At 40.4% G+C, this 18,736-nt stretch overlaps 1 protein-coding gene across 4 annotated transcripts in view; it reads left to right on the top strand.

Moving 5' to 3' along the window:
• KIAA1958 (KIAA1958 ortholog) overlaps positions 1 to 18,736 on the top strand; it is a 68,780-nt gene that overhangs the window by 28,437 nt on the left and 21,607 nt on the right. For all 4 annotated transcript variants that reach the window (XM_072922886.1, XM_072922885.1, XM_072922887.1 and 1 more), the window contains exon 2: positions 2,826 to 4,088. In XM_072922886.1, the coding sequence (XP_072778987.1) occupies positions 2,936 to 4,088 (1,153 nt within the window). In that variant the 5' untranslated portion in view covers positions 2,826 to 2,935. The remainder of the gene's footprint in view (positions 1 to 2,825; positions 4,089 to 18,736) is intronic.

Below are 18,736 nucleotides of genomic sequence, written 5' to 3'. Positions count from 1 at the left end.
AATACCACTTTCTTGCACAGCACACATTCTGTCGACATTAGTCATTATAGTGGTACGTTGTAAATGAGGTTCTAAAATCTAAAAAAGCCTTACAATTTTACTCTTCCTTGAAGGTTCAGATTGCTGCAGTGAATTTTTAGCACCCAGACATGCTTCATTCTGAATTAGATATTTGTAGGCTCTGAACTGCAGAAAAATGCTGTGGAAGATTAAGACTTCTGTCTTGCAGTAAAAATACTGGTGTAGATCACATTGAAACTACATCATGTTACTGTATGATTTCAGAGTTATCATGTTATCAGGCTATTAAGCATGAGTCATCTTATCAAGTCTTGCCAGTCTGAATGAAGAACTTACACAATCTCTAAAATGTGATTTAGAAAGCAAGAGCAGATTGTCAGCCAGTATCCTGCTGTCTGAGCAGACAAGATATTTCTTCAGAAAACTAGGGACATGATGAATTTTCTGTGCTTTCTACGGCATGAATCTTCCCTCCCAAAGTGCCACTTGCAATTTTTGTTGCAGTTGGCAAACTGAAGACACAGTGTTTCTGAGTAATTGCACAAACAACCTTGACCATGGCAGTCAGACTGTGGCAGACCTTATCTCATTTCCCTAAGGGGAAAGCGGTCCTTAAGCCAAATGGGGCTTTCTGTATTCCCAAGATACATTCCTGGTACTGTGGTGACAGAGCAGCTCCATGATACCACACAAGGTTTACACTGATGCAGCTCCTGACTGTATTGCTGACTTTAGTTCTCCCTCCTTACTCCTGTTCACTTTCCAGATTGTCTTCTTTGCCTTGCTGTGAGTATGGAGTTCCTCCTCCTGTGTTTTGGTGTTTCTTCTGTGGCAGGGTACATTGTGAGTATGTATCGTTGAGTATAACTCTTAGAATAAACATGGACTCCTTAGTCTTTTAGAAGAAACATGGTTTTCTTAGAAGAAACAGGGATTTTGACCCCTGTTAAGAGTGATCTTTAAAAGCTTTAAAACAAGTAACAAAATATATCAAAATTTTAGATATTTGAAAGTCATGTGTTTGAAAAAGGAGGTCTCCTCCAGTGCCTAAAACACTTGCAAATTTGGAGCCTTCTGCATTTATTATACTTCATAAATGCACTGGTCGTGCAAGGAGCTTTGTGTTCCAGGTGATACTCTGAGATTTTTGCTTGCATGTGGGCTAGAATTCAATTTATTGTGGCAGTTGTTCTCTGTGCATACATTCTGTCTTGAGCTACTGCAAAACAATGCTTGAATTTTACACTTTTTTTTCCTAATTATGTGCTTCTTCCTGTTCATTTATTCCCTCCATGCTTAATTTCAAAGATCTCAAAAAAATACCTAGAAATTTGTAAAGTTTCTAGAAATCCCCATGCTGGCTCCATTCTTGACCCCACCAAAGACTCACAGTGGGTACAGTGAAAAAACCCAGGAGGAGCCTTGTGGGGAAAATCATAGGCAGTATGTCTATTGTATTTCCTGTTTTGGTTTCCACAGACCAGCCCTTGCCTGGTGCCTGGGATGTGCAAGCTGCAAAATCATTGAAACACAGCCTCTTCACCTCCCTTGGCACAGAGCAAACCCAGATACCTGCAGCTAACTGGTGACAGGTGACTGAGGAACAACTAGGTAGGCAGGTAGTCATTTGTGTTGATTTTTAGGGAAAGAATTACCCTAAGTCTGGTGGCAGTTAGCCAACATGTGGCTGTCTTTTTCAGCCTTGATGCAGTTCATTTTGTATCTAAAAATGCTTATGTGGGTGAGGACAAAGAATAAAATGAAGTATAACATTGCCATGGATGCTGCATTTGATCGGGGACAAATGTAATGGGCTTTTCTTCCTATATGAAAACAAAAGCGAAATGAGAGCAACAGCAGCTCCAAGAATTGCAGGTCATGTTCACAAAGCACAGTAGAGAGAGGGTTAGGGAGATCTTCCAAACAGTCCTGAAGAAATGAGAAGAAGTTCACAGATACTTTATCTGTCTCAGGTCACTGGAGATGATTTCTCCATCATTTGCTGTATACAAAGAGAGACACGCAGACTTTACTGTCATCTTGTACTGCAAATTTCTAAATAGTTTTCAGGAAAATGGAAATAGTTTTTCTTGAACTGAATCATGATTTAGATGTTGGAAAACAGACAATATGAAAAAAAGCAAAATGTTAAGTCTCAAAGCTAAAGGAAGGTTCTGGCTTAAGTCTTGCAGGCTTGTTTAAAGTCTCATAAGCCTTTGAACAACTGATGACTATCAGTATAGAACAGCGAAAGGTGAGCTTGTTTGCTTATTCCTGGTATTGAACACTCAAGTTTCAAGCCTTCCTTTTGATACCTCTTAAATTCAGTTGACAAGGAGATATTTGATTCGGTTGAGAAATCTGCATAAATTATGTAAAACTTCATTGTTTCTTCAGATCCAGTTGATGCTTGATTGCCACCCTGGTGTTCAAGATTAATTCAATTAAGATTTTGTTAAGATTTTGTTTAATTTTTGTTTCCTAGGTATGAACACACAATCACCATCTTTTGGGCTGCTTTTATATTTTGTCAGAGAATTAAGCTTCTAATAATTTTGCCACTAATACTGAATTGGCTTGTTTGAAAAGCAATTTTCTCTTCAGTTGTATGTTGCAGGGATGTTCTGAGAATGAGAAATGAGGTGCTTAAAACCAGGCGTAGTTTTGAGGCATGCTTTGAAGGACATGAGATGAGTGTGAAATGGGTGGGTTTAGCTAAGTATACAGCTGTTTCATTTTCCCATGCCAATGTTGTCATGCTTTGAGAGTGCTGAAGAGTGGGGTTTTGCTCTGTCTCTCTGCAGGCGAGAAGTAAATATGAGCTTGGCAACACATGACTATCAGTGCCAGGACACTGTGATCTGAATTGTCTTCAGCTGACTTCCCAGCGGCCAAGCGCTGTTCATCCTGTACCATGGAGGACTGCCTTCACACCTCATCTGAAAATCTCTCCAAGCTGGTGAGCTGGGCCCACAGCCATGGGACCATCTGCAGCCTCATCCCCAACCTCAAGCACCTCCTTTCCGAGGGGGCCCATGGCAACCTGACTGCCATGTGGGGCTGTAGTGCTGGCCATGCCTACCACTGGCCCCTAGCCGCCACTTGCCGGGCTGGCTCCCAGGAGCGTGTCTGCTTCCAGGACAGCCGCAGCTTTAACTCGGACAGCCCCAGCATGCTGGGGGTGCCATCAGAGGCTCAGGCTAGCCCCCTGGAGCGCTATCCAGGCCGGCCAGTGAAGGCCAAGCTGGATTGCACCCGCACTCGTGACTCCTGCGACTTCTCCTACTGCAGCGAGCCGTCAGAGCTGGGCGAGCCTGTGGAGGAGTACGAGGATGAGGCCACCCTCTTCGACATGGTGTGTGAGTCCTCTGTCACCGACGAGGACAGTGACTTTGAGCCACACCCCCACCGTGCTTCCACCGGCCCCCGCAAGCGGCCGGCTGCCGCGGCCCAGGCCCAGGCGCAGCCTGCCGACGAGGGTGGCGGTGACGTGCTCCTCAAGAAGATAAAGCAGGAGCTCCCTGAGGACTATTATATAGTGGCCAACGCGGAGCTGACGGCTGGCGCCGATGGGCCGGCCCTGGCCCTGACACAGATGTCCAAGCCCAAGCCACAGCCCCCGGCTGGGCCCTCGTGCCTGGGACCCAGCAGAACCGTGCCCCAGCCGGGCGCGGGCCCCGAGCCCGACCCGCAGCGCCCCTGCGCCTCCCCGCCCGGCCCGCCCCGCCTGGCTGCGCAGCGGCCGCCCCGGGGACCCCTGGCTTCCCCAGCCTGGGGGGCAGGCGGTGGCCCCATGGCTGCCCTGCAGGTACCAGCCACCAGCTCCAATGCCATCACCACCCCTGAGAAACCCATCAGCATCCCCCTCTCAGCCCTGCAGCTGCCTGGTCAGGAGGAGCCGCCGGTGGCTGCTGAGGAGACCCTCCCGTCCATCCCACACCTGGTCCCAGGTGGTGAGGTGGCCGGCTCACCCTCAGTGGGCACTGAGCCTGAGGTCAGCTCCAGCCAGCAGCAGCCCCACGCAGCACCCACCATCACCCCTGAGGCAGCAGCGCAGCTGATGCCAGGTAGGACATTGGGTGGGAGTGGAGGGGTGGTGGCATTTTGGGGCTGACCCCCAGGGCTGGCTCTGTGAGGGTACATCGGGGGTGTATGTGCAGCGTTGCATCAGGGTCCACTGGTACATAATTCAGTAGGTATGGAAGCCACATAAACTTGGGAGAGGATTCAGAAAACCTCAGCTAAGCGCCTGCACATGAGAAAGTGTACTGCAGCCATAGGCAGAATGGGTTTTAAGGTCAATTTTGAGTGCAGTTGTACTGTCATGGGAGAGAGCATGCAGTGACCTTGCTGTGTGCAAGGGTCAGGGAGGACATGAACTGGGCCATGCACTCTTTATGAACCAGAAATAAGTGATCTCAGCCAGTGTAGCTTAGAGTTGGAGGATTTGGTGTTTCCTTCACCTTGTCAGGTGAGTACTGTTGGACCTGGAAAGGCAAAGGAGAGTACCAGGAAAGAGGTTTTAGCTTCTCTAAATTGTTACCTATAAATCAGAGCAGTCTGCGGACACAAGAAGTATCAGTACAACCTTACCATAAAACTGATAAGACTTTAATAAAATGGTTTTTTTTTTGTTTTCCCAGTGAAAGTTCTTACACTGTGTCCATAATTTTTCTTATCTCCTGCCAAAGCACATAGAATTGGTGCAAACAGATCAATATTATTGGATAAAGAGCATATTAAAACAGCTGACTTCTGCTGAGTGATTATCCCATGTGGAGAATAACTGTTAGCCACAGGTCTTTGGAAGTAGGTGGAAATCTGTTTCTGGAGCAGACTTGTCAGCTCCCTGTGGATCTGGGCACAGACCGTTCTCATTCTTCCAGCTTCTTCTTTAGTGGTGCCATCCAGGACGAGACGAGGCTAGAGCTAGTTCTCCATTTGCTCCCTTGCTGGTTAAGCCTTGGACTGCCTGGTCAGACAGAGTAAAGACAAACAGTGAAAGGGCTAAAAACTGCCTTTATGCAGCCCTTGTGGCAGGTATGGTGAGAGCTAAAACCCTTTCATTTGAACATCCTGAAAATCTGATTGAACACTAGTAAATCTATCAATTGGCAAGAGTCTGCAGATCTTCTTGCCAGGTAAAACAACAAAGTTAAGTACAGAGTTTTACTAAGTAAAACCCTAGTAAGCATTAGAAATTTGGAAGGATGATAATTGTCTTAGTTACAGCAAAGCAAATTCTTTGCGACCCATTTCTTGCATGACTGCATCTCTGATATGTTATTTTGCAGTAGTCTTGTCATATAACATCCCTCATGGAAATTCCCTTGCAAAATTCCATCTGGTTTAGAACCAACTCTGCTCTGCTAAATATGAGAAAGGCATATGAGTGGCCTGATGCCACTCAAACCAAATTGTGTGCTAAATGTACTTATTTTGCCTTCCTCAGTTTATTACCTATCACTGCTGTATGTAGACCTGGTTTCTACCGGCCTGCCTCTGCAACTTGCTGTGTCTCAAACTTGCAAATTTGGGACAATTGAAGACAAACCAAAGCAGAATTTTTCTGTGTTAGATGTGTGTTATTTGGGAGAGATATTTCAACAGATCCACTAAAAAATCCAGGCTCCTTTCAACTGTTTTTGAAAGGTCCTCAGAAGCCGAACAAGGTCAACAGTTGTTACTGCGTAGCAGTAACACTCAAATACAAGAATGGATGCAGCACAACATTTCAGCATTTATATATTTTCAAAAACAGGATTGGTCCACGTCTAGTGTCTCACTTTGAGGGCAAAGTGGATTGCACCTGGGTTACACCCACTGCCTAAATCAACCCTCTAAACCTCCGAGTGCTTTGCTTTTTGCATAGACAGTGATGGGGTTCTCAGAGTGCTTTCCAAATTTCAGTTTATTCAGTTATGTTCTCAGCGGTTAAATTTCTTGTGCTATTCCCAAAAAGCATTACACAATTCCTCTCCTCAGACTGGTACAGCATTGTTGTCACATGCTGTTATTTTACCCAGAGGTAGTGGCATTTTAATAAAGATAAAGTGATGTGACATATGACGTGAGTAAAGTTCCCCATTTCCATAGAGCCTTCTCCTTTGGGAAAGAAGTGCTGGCATTATTAAATGTTCAAGTTGCAAAAAGGTGGACAATGTTGGAAATTGAATTTATTACAGATGCACAACAGATTCTTGCAGGTAAAATGTAGAGGTTTGATTAAAGACTAGATTAGGGTAGTTGCTCATGTACAGTGGTTTTGTTAGATTGTCTCCGAACAAAGAGTGATGTACTGAAAGTGGTGCATGATATATAAAATTTGAGCAAGAGGATATTTATCTATCCTGTGTAAAAAATTTCTGTCCTAAATAGACAGATGTGAGTCTTTTACATTCTGATGTAAAAAAAAAAAAAAAAAAAAAAAAGGCAGGAACTAATCATAGTAATCATGTCAAAAAGCCTAGAGCTTTTATTAATTTATAGACTCAGTGCCTGCTTGACTATACAAAGTTGAAAGAGAGCAGGGGATTTAAATTCTGCCTTGTCCTCTCCAATATCTGGAGCCTTGTTCCTGGTCCCATTAGAACTGGTGATGTAAGGTCTATGGTCTACAGGACTAAGACCTTATTTAAGTTATGATTAAAGGCTGCAATCCAACCAGCAGGAAATACTGCTTGAGCTTTAGCTGAAGCGACATATCCTTGCATTTATAACCAGGGACACCTGATAGTGTACATGCATGATAATCCCATAGATAATGAAAGTCTGAGTGAGATCATCCATGTAATCAAAACTCTGGATGATATATGTTAGCTTAGGCCAGTTCAAGCAACCTTATACTTTTGGACTAGTCTCTCTTTCAAACACTTTTTTGAAAACTCATTTAAACTCATTTACTCTTTTTGATTAAGTGGTGGCAACTGAATGTGTAAGCAGGGATCTTATGAAGATACTTTCATGTCTCAAAAGGGAAGTGGCATCCCAATGACAATTCCGTTAGGTTAGACACTGGTTTTTATGTTTAGGTGTCCATCTAAACACTGTGGAATATACAGAACTGTTTTTTGTTACATTTCAGCACTAACAAGTGGGCATTCATCTGGGAGTTTTCAGATTTTACTTCACCATTCCAATAGCAAAGATTTCAAGAATGTATGCAGGTATTATTTAGTCTTTGCTTTAACTCTGGAAAAACTGAGAGGACCTGCATGTGTTAGGAGAGGAATTTTTGCAGATGTGGAGAGCAGGGAATTTCAGCAATTTCTGCTTCTCAAACTACCTCTTCTGTCCTATGTTTTTGCTAATACTTGGGCTGGTTATAATGTTCAAGAACCAGCAAGGGCAAGATAAATCACATCAGTGGAGATGGAAGATGAGTAAAAAATACAATGCTTTAGGTTGTAGTACGTGCTGCTGAGAGCAATTTGTGATATTTGGATGTCTGAAATGAGGAATGGAAATTATTTGGTTTTATTGCAGAAGGCTATGGAGGGAGACTGTGAGAGAAGGAAAGAACTTATTTTGAATGAACACAAATTTTGATTCTGACAGATGTAGGATTTACTTTGTAAAAAGAATTGCTAAAGAATTTGTGAAGAATACTGAATACCCACTTGAAGACTGATGCTGAAGATGTGTTTTGTATTAACAAGACAGTGCAGCAGGACATTTCTGATTCAATACTAGTGCATCACTATAAATACAGGAACAAAGAGTCGCATGATAAAAGAAAGATATCCAACCCCTATGTACAAACTGTGCTGAATGTAGAGTAGTAAGCAGAGATGCAAAATAAGAAATCATCTAAATGTATTGACTGGTGTTGTTGCTTCTGTCAGAGATGTGGCAGATTACATTCTGTGTGTACCATCACAATGCTTTTGTGTACATCCATCACTGAACTCACCTGACTGCTTGTTTTATGTGTACAGGCATTTTCAGAGTTTGGAGGGAAAAGAGTATTCACAAGCACCTCTCCTCTCATAGTCAGAGTGGTGCTCACTGTCCTGGCATTGTGGAACCAAACCGTATCCGTGTTTGAATGTGGGCTGTGATGGATGCTGGGCTGTGCTGAGGGCTGTGCTTAGCCTTCCTGGCTCTGATGTCTCTGCTCTGAGATCCTCTCAATTCTTTCATTTGCTGTAACTGGTGTGTCAGTCCAGGTCAGTGCTGGTGAGTCCCCTCAGCCTGGTAACTGAGGCAAAGATGTAGTTCTGTTCCTGTACTCCCTTCTTGGGAAGGTGTAAGCAGGATTGCAGCCTTTCACAAGTGGGACCTAACATGGGTTGAGTCTTGTTCTGCTCTCAGTGTGAACATCCCTGTAGGTTACAGGTGTTTGCATAAGTCTCTGTCTGAGCATGACCATTATAAAATGGAGTGCATCTAGGACTTGTTGGATATTGATGTAGAGCTCTTAGTGGAATATTTTAAGTATTTTTCTATAATCAGAAGAAGTAGGACCTCTCCCTTTCCCCCCTTCTTTCTATCTACAATGTCTGCAATGGTGTGTTTAAATTAAATGGGAACCAAGATCCTCATATAAGATTTGTGGATTAGGAGGTGTTGGATGAGCATCAAAATGTTACAAAACTTCGAGGTGAAAGGAGTCTCTTCACACGTTATGAACTGACAGTTTTGACTATATTTAGCTCTAACTTCTAAATCACTGTTTATCTATTAAAAAAAGTGTCAGCCTCACACATTCCAAAGAAGTGCAAACAAGAAAAAATAACACCATTTTAGGAGTCTATATAAAGCATACATAAAGGCAGAATTAATACTTGTTGTAATTATTTCAAGCCCAGTGGAACTGTGCCAAGTAGTACAAGAAAAATAATCACATCAAAATAAATTTACAAAACTCTTATTTACATAATGTTCTTCCAAGAACACTCAAATAACTGCTGAGTGGTCTCTATATTTGTGGTTTACATACAAAGATTGATGAGTTTTGGCTAAAATGACTGCTTGAAGCCTATTTGCAGGGACATATGCTGCTGAATGTGGTCAAGTGAACACTTAAATATATGTAGAGATGAGACAGTCTCTTCTCTTTGTGTTGTACTGAAGCATTCAGAGTCGACTGGTGACTCTTTAGGTCCTAAAATTGATATCTATTACTGCTCTAGTTGATGGATAGTAAGTGCTGAGATATATAATTACAAAAAAAATAGCTGTTTTGTTTTTTGGGTTTTTTTTGAGTTGCTAGGGCCTGGCTTATTTAGATGAATAAAATTACATCATTATAGTTTTAAATATCAGAAAAAGGAAGCTATTGACATTGTTAATCACCTGATCTTGCAGCAATGATTTGCAAGCCCACCCCTGCCTTCAATTATTTTCATCCAAATGCTGCTGAATTATAATCTAATGTTTTTGGGGCTGCAATCTTGAAGTCTAGCTAAACATCTTTATTCTAGAAGTCTAGGTAATGATTACTTACCTTTATAATATTACAAGAGAGTTCTGTTTAAAAGCAGAACAGTAGCATAAAGAGAACAAGTTTAGTTTTGGTAGAGTAGATGTGTAATTGCTTTTATCATCTGGGTGTGCAGCATGACAAATAAACTTTTAAAAAAAGAAATGAACCTATAGTACTAGCAGCTCTAATACAAGTGTTGTTTATGCAGCTGTTCCTACAGCTGTTCTGCTTGCAGAAGAACACAGAAATGAAAACTCATCAATTATTACAATATCTTTAAATTTTCACTGTGCTTAAGAAATGTATCAATTGTCTTTCACATGTATTTTCTTCAATGAAAATTCCTTTCAGACACAGAAAGCTCATGCCAGCGTTTTTGTATAATCAACAATGGACTTTGGACCTCCTCTGAGTGGAACTACCTGCAGCACAAAGAGACATCTCCTGGCAGCAGTCTTACTGGAGATATAGATACAAATACAGATTTATACACTTGGAGGAAACCATTCATGAGTATTCATACTGAAAGTAGATTGGTGTGGGAGATGTTTGGGGATGGGCTTTCTGTTGAATTCCTGCAATAAAAGGTGGATAGCCTACTGATCCTTTGTAACAGAGGAAGGGGAAAGAATGATCATTTCCATGCAATCTATGAAAGTTATGTGCCTGTAGCTAGGAGGAAAAGAAAAGGGCTATTGCAGCCAGGCCTCAGCAGTTTTTAAGGATTAATTTTGTAAAGCATGCCAAGTTCAGCTGATAAATAGTTGAGAATATTCACTAGAGTTCTGCATTGAGGAATTGCATCACTGAGAATTATTAACTCTTCATTTAAATAATATTTTTCTTTTTAAGTGCCACAGCACAAATAGTATTAAGGAACATAGTGTGTGATCCCAGAAGACAAACTGCCCAATTCAATGAGTGGTTGTGTTCTGGAGCATCACAGTTCATTTCAGACCTAGGAATAGACTCTGTCCCCCATTACCCTAACATGAAACTCAGAAAAGCAGAAAAACAGAACACACAATGAAAAGTAGTAAATAATCATTTTTGCAAACCAACATAATTGAGATGCTAATGTTCTCCCTTTCTCTAGGGTGTCTTATATAGGCAACTGTTTTGTGTGAAGTGCTCTGTTTTATGCTAGTGTTATATAAAAGCAGAAAATAATGCCTCTGCTGGTTCTAGCTGTCCTGAAAACATACGGGAAAAAACAAGATAGAAAATTGGACACATTTGTACTGAACATCACTTTAATTTTAGGAAATAGATTATTTAACATGGTGCTTTTGATCAGAGATCAGTTCCTTTGTGTGATCTTTGCCCTTGTTTCATTTTGGAGCTATTTTCAGCTTATGATTTCTGAGTCTTTAAGAAAAAGAGAAACAACATAGGGTCAGATTTGGATCTGCAGAGGAGATGCAACACAGGAGCCAAGCAAGATGCTGACCCTAGAAAAGCTTCAGACACCCACTTTACTTTTGTACTTCTGATGGGATGTTGGGAGAAAAAGGGAGCCCAAGTCTTTATGGTTTAGATCAGGACACTTTCTGAGAGTGATTTTCTGCTTTGTGTGAAGCTGGCTAAGCAGGGCCTAGAAAGTGATCATTCCCCTGTTTTAGGTAGTGGTGAAACCACATGTCAAATCCTGTGGTCAGTTTTGGGCTCCGCACTCCAGGAAAGACATTGAGGTGCTGGAACATGTCCAGAGCAGGGCAACAAATCTCGGAAAGGATCTGGAACACAAGTCTGATGAGGAGCAGTTGAAGGAACTGGGGTTGTTTAGCCTGGGCAGACAGGTAAGTGTTGGTCTGTTCTCCCAGGCAAGTGACAAGATGATAGGAAACGGCTTCAAGCTGCACAAGAATAGGTTATGGTTGAATATTAGGGAAAGTTTCATCATCTAAGGGGTTGTAAAGCATTGGAACAGGCTACCCAGGGAAGTGGTAGAGTCATCTGTGAAACTGTTCAAAACCAGTGTGGATGTGGTGTTGAGGACATACTTTAGTAGTGAACTTGGTGATTGTACTAGGTGAGTGGTTGGTCTTGATATCTTAAAGATCTTTTCCAACCTTAACGAGTCTATGATTCAATGATTCTATACCTACAGAAAGACTACTTTACATTTGTATTCAAGATCTAAGTTTTTAATAGCAGTAGACCTTGGGGAGAGCTGTTTTCACCTGTCTCAGCAATGGGAGTATGGCATTTTTGCATAAGCTCTTCTGTGAAGCCAGCACACAGTGACTACTCATTTCTCCCATTTTCTTCATACCTAAATGATACACCTCTTAGTAAGTCTTCTTCTGTCATCTTTTTTTTTGTGCTTGCAGTGAACCTAGAATCTGCTTGAGCATGAAATAGATCAGTAAAAATATCTCAATGTATTTTCAATATCTCTAAGCAAGAAAAAAAAAATGGAATACAGAAATCTTTGTTTGAATTTTTCCAGAAAAGAAAACAGAAGCACGATGATATTTTACGTATTTTATCATGGCTGGCAGGGCACAGAGCAGTGCTTGCTAAAACATTCAGATCCTGGAAACAATGAAACATGATGACATCTAGCTTTCTTTGATAAAGTATGCTTAAATGAAGCATACGCCCATTCCAGGAACTTTTGAAAACAGGCTATTAAATCAAAGCCTCAAGAGAGAGAAAGTGGAATGGCTGCTTTCCCTGATGACTTGTTCTTGCTGGGGCATTCCACAGAATGGTCACAGAAAAGCTGCTTTCAGCACTGGTTGTTTTGAACAGCTTGAATGTGGCTGGTGGCCTCTGTGGAACGGTGTGGTGGAGCTGCATTTTCATTTCCCAAGTAAGTCTACTTTTGTCTGGAGCCCAGCAATGCTGCCCTTTAAAAATGGAAGGATGCTGCTAATCACACAAATGTTGTGTTAGACACAACAATTCCTGGGTCATGTTTCCCACTGAATCCTGCCCATGGTGGAAGTGGAGTCAGGTCTTCCTGTATACATGTCTTTTGAAAACTGTTGCTGAGGACACTGCTGAGTCTGATTAAAACTTTGCAATATTAAAGCTTTGCTTAATTATACATTGAACATTAAGTGCATTGGCTGCATCTTACTTCTAATATATACCTGTTAATCCCTTTAACTCTAACTGACCAGTAAATGCACATACACACAGAGATACTCTACCTGTGTTCCTGTTGATTAAACTGAGAGTGACTATCACAGTGACACTGTGCTCTGTTGCAGCTTTTCATTAACTTCATAGGTCTTCATGATGAAAACATCACTTGAAATCATACAACAATGGATTAATAATATATAATCATTGCTTTCTGCTTTGTACTTGGGAAGGCAAAATGAAAGAAAAAAGCTGATCTTCTGTTTTGTTCAGAGGTGTAAAAAATGTTTTCTGAGCTATTCTACCCTAGGTCACATCACCCCAGCGCAATAGCTGAATGTGCTGTATTATTTCAATGAGGAAACTTGTACCCAAAGATCAAGCCTGTGAAAAATAAGGATGTTCATCTCTGATCCTTGAACAGCTTGTTTTGTTTTTCTGTTTACACTCATTTCTCTTTTCACTGGGTATGTGCCTAATCTCTGCTTTCCTATAGTGACTGGTCAAGCCTAGCAGTATGAATGAGCCAGAGAAGCATTGATGGTTTTTCATGGGAGCAGTTTCATTTTGTCCACAACTTGGAGCACTCTCCTGATATTTATGGGCTCTGTCCTTAAGTCATGTTAGCATGCCAGCTTATGGAGTTTCTTTCTGTCCTTTGCTCTTGGCAGATGGAGTGTTGCCATTTGTTTGGGACTTCATTTCTCTTATGACTATAAATCCAAGGAAACAAAAGAACAGACAGGAGCACTACTCCTAGCACTACAGAACAGTATTCATGCCTATATGCTGACAGACATTTTGGTTTTTTGCTAGCAAATTTACATTTTATTTTTCCACTCTGTATAAAGAATTGGCTTTATGCCTCTATTTCCTTCCCCTCCAATTTAAGATAGTCCTCAGAAAACTTACAATTTGACAATAACCCTTTCCATTACCATTCACTTACAGAATTGTTAAATACATCAGACTGTTTATTGTACTGGTGTGTATTAAAATAGCCATGTATGCGTATAACACCTCCACAGTTATATCCATTAAACTATGCCCCGTGTCATCTCTTGAATTATTTTGTGTCAGTTTTGGTATGAACTCATTCAGTAGCAGGGGAACTGGTTGTTCATATCCTATATAGAAGAACAAATTATTTTTATGGAAATAACAATCCTGGCAGGAAATTTTTGACAGTGTAAATACAGAAGAGAAATCATGACAAAATTCTGAGCATCAGAGAGGTATGTAATTTGTGTATACTCTCCTGAGTGTGTACATCTGAAACTCCTCATTTTACTTAAGGAGACTTTACTCAAATAGAGCTGCAAAATGTGACTAAATATTTACTCAGTCAAACTATGATAAATTAGGTTTAAACATGTATTCAAGGACAGAAAGAAATTAGTTGCGTCATGAACAACAGTCTGGCTATTGATGAATGTGCTGCTCTTGCAGGTTTGTCTCCTCACTGTGCAAAATTTCCAGCTGCTCCTGCACTTCCTGGGAGCCTTTGTCTTGGCAAATGCCTGGGCATGCCATGGCTAGTTTGGAATAAAATGGTCTTTGGTCACCCAGGGTGTGTGAGCAGCTGCCTATCACAGTATCTAATGCTTGAGTGCTGTCCTCCTTCCAAAAGCTGGGATGTATTCATGTCTCTGCCTTCTGCCCAGCTTTGAATCTGCCCCAATCTTGTAGGACCTTTGCATTTTAAACTTCCATCCCTTTAATGTGATGAGAGTTGTGTTTGTAAATGTTAAAATAAAGCTCAGTTGTAATTTTTTCTAGAGTGTGAGGAAGAAAAAACTCAGTACAAAACAGAAAACAGGATAAAAATCTATGTTAGAAGCTGTTTCACTTGAAGTGTTAGACTTCATTCTCTCTGGAGAACTGTGGGAAGAGCTGCTCCTCAAATACTGCTTTCTGAGCCAGTGAAGACAAAAGAAATATGTGTGTTCAAAGTGTGCACGAAAATTCCTTATGAGGGTTTATAAATTGTGAGCTCTTCATAGAATTTATGCCCTCTGTAGCTTGCTACTGGACAATATACAGTGAAAGGTAAAAACAAATTGGTCTGGCTGGGCAAAATCACCAACAAAGAATTTCTGAAATGATACATCAAGATCTCTAACAAGGCAACTGAAGTACTTTACTAAGTTAAAGATGGCAAGAGAAAAAACATTGAAATGCAGTTCTTTGGGGTGCATGTGCTTCAATCTGTATTATCAGAAATAAATGGCATGACCTGCCAGAACATTTCCTCTTCCTCTGGCTAAACTCGCAAATAGTTCAGACAAAAATAGAAAGGGGTACGTTTTTATTCACTACCAGTGGCACTTCAATAAAATAGAGGGAAAATGTCTGCAGTCTTTAATAAGCAATCTATCAACCAAGTGCTGTCAGCCTGTGTAGAGACTTTCACAGTATGATTTATTATGTTAATTACAGTCATGTGGGCCTCATGCTCTTAAGTCTGAAACTGCTCACATTCTCAGCTTGATTTACGAATATGCTTTGGCCAAGACTTAAAGTGCAGCTTATTATGATTAATGTAATAAAATATTTATTACATTCTCTTTTTCTTTGTTTCTCTGCTTGCTGCCCCAGTTAGACTGACTTATTTTGAAACACTTATATAAATTAGATTTCAGATGATGAGGATTCTCATCTGGTTTTCATCTCTCATTGGTGTTATGTTTTTTTTATATCCTTTGTTCTTACTCTCTCTTCTCTTCCCCTCACCTTTATTTCTCTCCCATATTTCCCAGCTCTGCTTCTCAGCTGCTGTCTAGAGTGAACCAAAAGCAGGCAAATTTCATAGCCCTGGCTCATCCCTTCCAGACCTCTTGCATTGCTTTCTCAGCTATGCTTATTAAAGGTTTTTCTTAAATGTGATGACATTAAAACTGGTGGTACCCTGTAGCTGAGAACATGCTAAGCCTCTGGTGATATGAGGTGGCATGTATTGCATCTTTTACATTAAAATTCTTCATAGAGAAGACTGAACTGAAAGGGCCCTATTTCTCATTCTTCTCCCACTGGGCTTTCAACAGCAGAGAGGCACAAAATTCCAGTGTGCCAAATATTCCAAAATGCTATATAAATTTATATCCGTGATTTTGTGCAAACCAGCCCCGTAGTTAAATTTCTGTCTGAGCAATCACTGCTTGAGATCTGCTTACACATCTATAAATCTGGCTTTTTCTGTAGAAGCATGGAAAGATGGAAAACTTTACAAAAATGTAGACTTTTGGTTTTGTTATGTCAAAAATGGATTTTTTTGCCATGACAATGGTATAATTTTCAAACTATAAACTTAATTCAATAAAGGAACTGTGCCTCAGATCTTTACAGTTTTACTCTCCTCATTTTATAATAATAAAATGAGGAGAGTAAAATAATTTTATAATAAACTCTTCTTGTTTTCTTTTCTTTTTTCAGCTTTTGAATCAAGTCACTGTATACATATAAATATTATTCAGTTCCACCTTCTGTACAGGTAATGACGTAGTCCAGTTGATTTCTACATAAGCAGATACTTACAGGGACACCAATCCAGAACACACTTAAAATATGCTTTGTGGAATTGGAAACTTACTTGGAAGAAAAACTGATACTCTGCTGAGTGTATGTATGCAACACTTCCCAGAGTGGTGCTGAGCCAGGTCCTCTTTGAAGACGGGTACATCCCTTCTGCTGTGCATCACCCATCTTTCAGGGTGGTGTAGAGCATTACCAGCATCCCTTTAATTGCTTCTGCTATAAAGCATTAAGTAACTAACACACTTTGGAAGGACAACTTCTCTTTATGTTGCTAGGAAGTCCTAGGTTTGAAAAAAAAAATCTGTTTTCCAGAATTAAATATTTAGTCTGAAGAAAATAATTGTCAAAAGGTGTCTCTTTTCTTTAGCTTTAAACTGAAACCAGCATCTGGACTTTTCTAATGGTGTTAACCATTAACTATTTGGAAATTATTAGAATATTATATGGCTGAATACAAAGATGCATGCTCAGCATGCAGCTGACATTAGCTTCACATTATAGGTAATGTTTTCCCACTTACCAACTCCAGCAACACTCCAATTTCACCAAACTACATGATTTGTTTAACCTGAGCTCTGAAAGAATAGAAGTTACATCTTAGAACTGAACATTGTTGAAGGAAGTTTAGTCACTTATTTTGAAAGGATGGAGTTTCACATTTTTTTAAAGTTTTCTAATGGCTTTGGGTTTGTAGTGTTGAAGACTCTAAGTGTGGCTTTTACATTCTTCACCTCTATGAAGACTTGAGTCCCTGAATATCAATTTTATAAAGGTCCAAATAATTTATTTCTATATGCCTCCTGTAAAGGTAGTAGCTATGGAAATAAGAGTGGGATGAGGCATGGCAGGTAAACCTGGAGATGGTTGCAGGGTTAGTTACAGGCCAGGTGACTGACTTGAAATGGAACAGATAAAATAGCAGATTCCACTACAGCTGCCGGCTGACTATGTTATGCCTGTACATTACCTAAATACCAGATATATGAGTTTTTCAAAATATTTTCTGTTTCTACTGTTTTCCATGTTGTGTCCACGCTGTAGCACCCTGTTGTGCCTTGTTGCAGTGTTGGGCAATCCTGGGAGAGCTGGAGTTGGTGTACTTCTTCCTGTCAAATGGAGGTTGAATCTGGGTAAATATCCCACTGTGGTACAGAGGAAATACATCCCATTTTACATTGCAGCAGTTCATGCCAGTGCATCTCAGAACAGCTTCAAAAGGAGAAAGGAAACTGTATGGCCTCATACCAGAGAAATGCCACTGAAATTGTTCGGTGGAAGAGGGGAAATGCAAGGTAAAACTGGAATGCAGCACTTCTCTTTTCCACATCCATGATGATACCAAAACCAGACAACTAAATGAAGTGAACCAATAGGAACATTTTTTATTTAGAAAATGTATTTTTAGAACCTTTGTGCTGGAATGGCTCAGATATCACATGTATCAGGTGTAGAAGGAAGGTGGCCTCTTAAAAATTGGGAGCCCTTGTTCCCAGGATGCTGCTGTTTTGCTGTCATTATCAATTGCTCTAGCCACTGCAAAAACAAACAAACAAACAAAAACAAACAAACAAAAAAACCCCAACAAAACATAAAAACCCCAACAAAACAAAACAAAACAAAACAAAAAGAGCAACCTGGTGACACAGTCAGTCATAGGAGAACATATTTTTTGAAATCTAAGGATTGTGCAGAACTCCCATTAATATCAATCTGTATTTTATTGTTGGCTTTGCCAGCAGTCAAACTGCATCTCAAATCTTTTGAAGCTTTTGTAAGAAAGTAGTGAAAGAGCACAAATCAGAAATCAGTTCCAGTGTCTTGAATGAGCATTCAGTATCAGGCCATTCTATACCTTGCAAAAAATGTACAGGTGACTAAAGTCTATTTTAGTGACTTTACTTCATGGAGATACCAATGAATAAATATTCCCATACGCGTTTGTTTGCAGTCTATGTCCTTTTTCCTTTGATATAATCTAAAGCTTTATAATTTTAGAATTGTAAAACATTTTGCAGATAATTTCATTGGAGGAGGTTAACTGAATAGAAGTATAATATTTTGCCAAAAAACGGAGTGTCTTTCATAAGTGGATATTAATTAATTCTCTAATACTACAGATTTTACATGCTAATGAAAGCCTTTTCTGAAAATGGTAAACTAGAGTTTAACAATTTAAATGTTAAAACAGAGTTTATATAGTGGGAACAGGGAACTTTAACTTTTAAACATAATTTAGTAACATCAGAGGGGTATGGCAGAAATTCGAGAAAAAATACAGAAGCAATTTCTTCTACTTAATCTCAAGATGTTTCTGCAAATGTTTAGAGGCACTTCTGCTGTGGACACCTTCTGCTCTTATCCTCACCCTCATTTTTGGCAGCATGACATGAGAATGGTATTCACTGGTTTATTCTTGTGATATGGTGAAAACCAGTTGTCAGCTTTTAAGTCTGGCATGCAGAACAAGTACTAATATTCTGGGATGCTGTGTGACAGTGGTATTCAGCTGACAGGGAGGCAATAGCAGGGCGTCCGGGGAGGCACATTTGTCAGAGGCTCTTGCAGCTGTTCTGCATTGTGACTTCGCCATAACTCCCTTGCAAAACAGCATGACCTCTGCTCACTGAGACTGTAGATTTGAGAGTTTTGTTTGCCTATAGA

Source organism: Taeniopygia guttata, chromosome Z (genome assembly GCF_048771995.1).
Source record: "Taeniopygia guttata chromosome Z, bTaeGut7.mat, whole genome shotgun sequence".
In the NCBI taxonomy this organism is placed as follows: domain Eukaryota; kingdom Metazoa; phylum Chordata; class Aves; order Passeriformes; family Estrildidae; genus Taeniopygia; species Taeniopygia guttata.
Note: the sequence above shows the minus strand (reverse complement) of the source record. Positions and strands in the feature narration are given on the sequence as shown.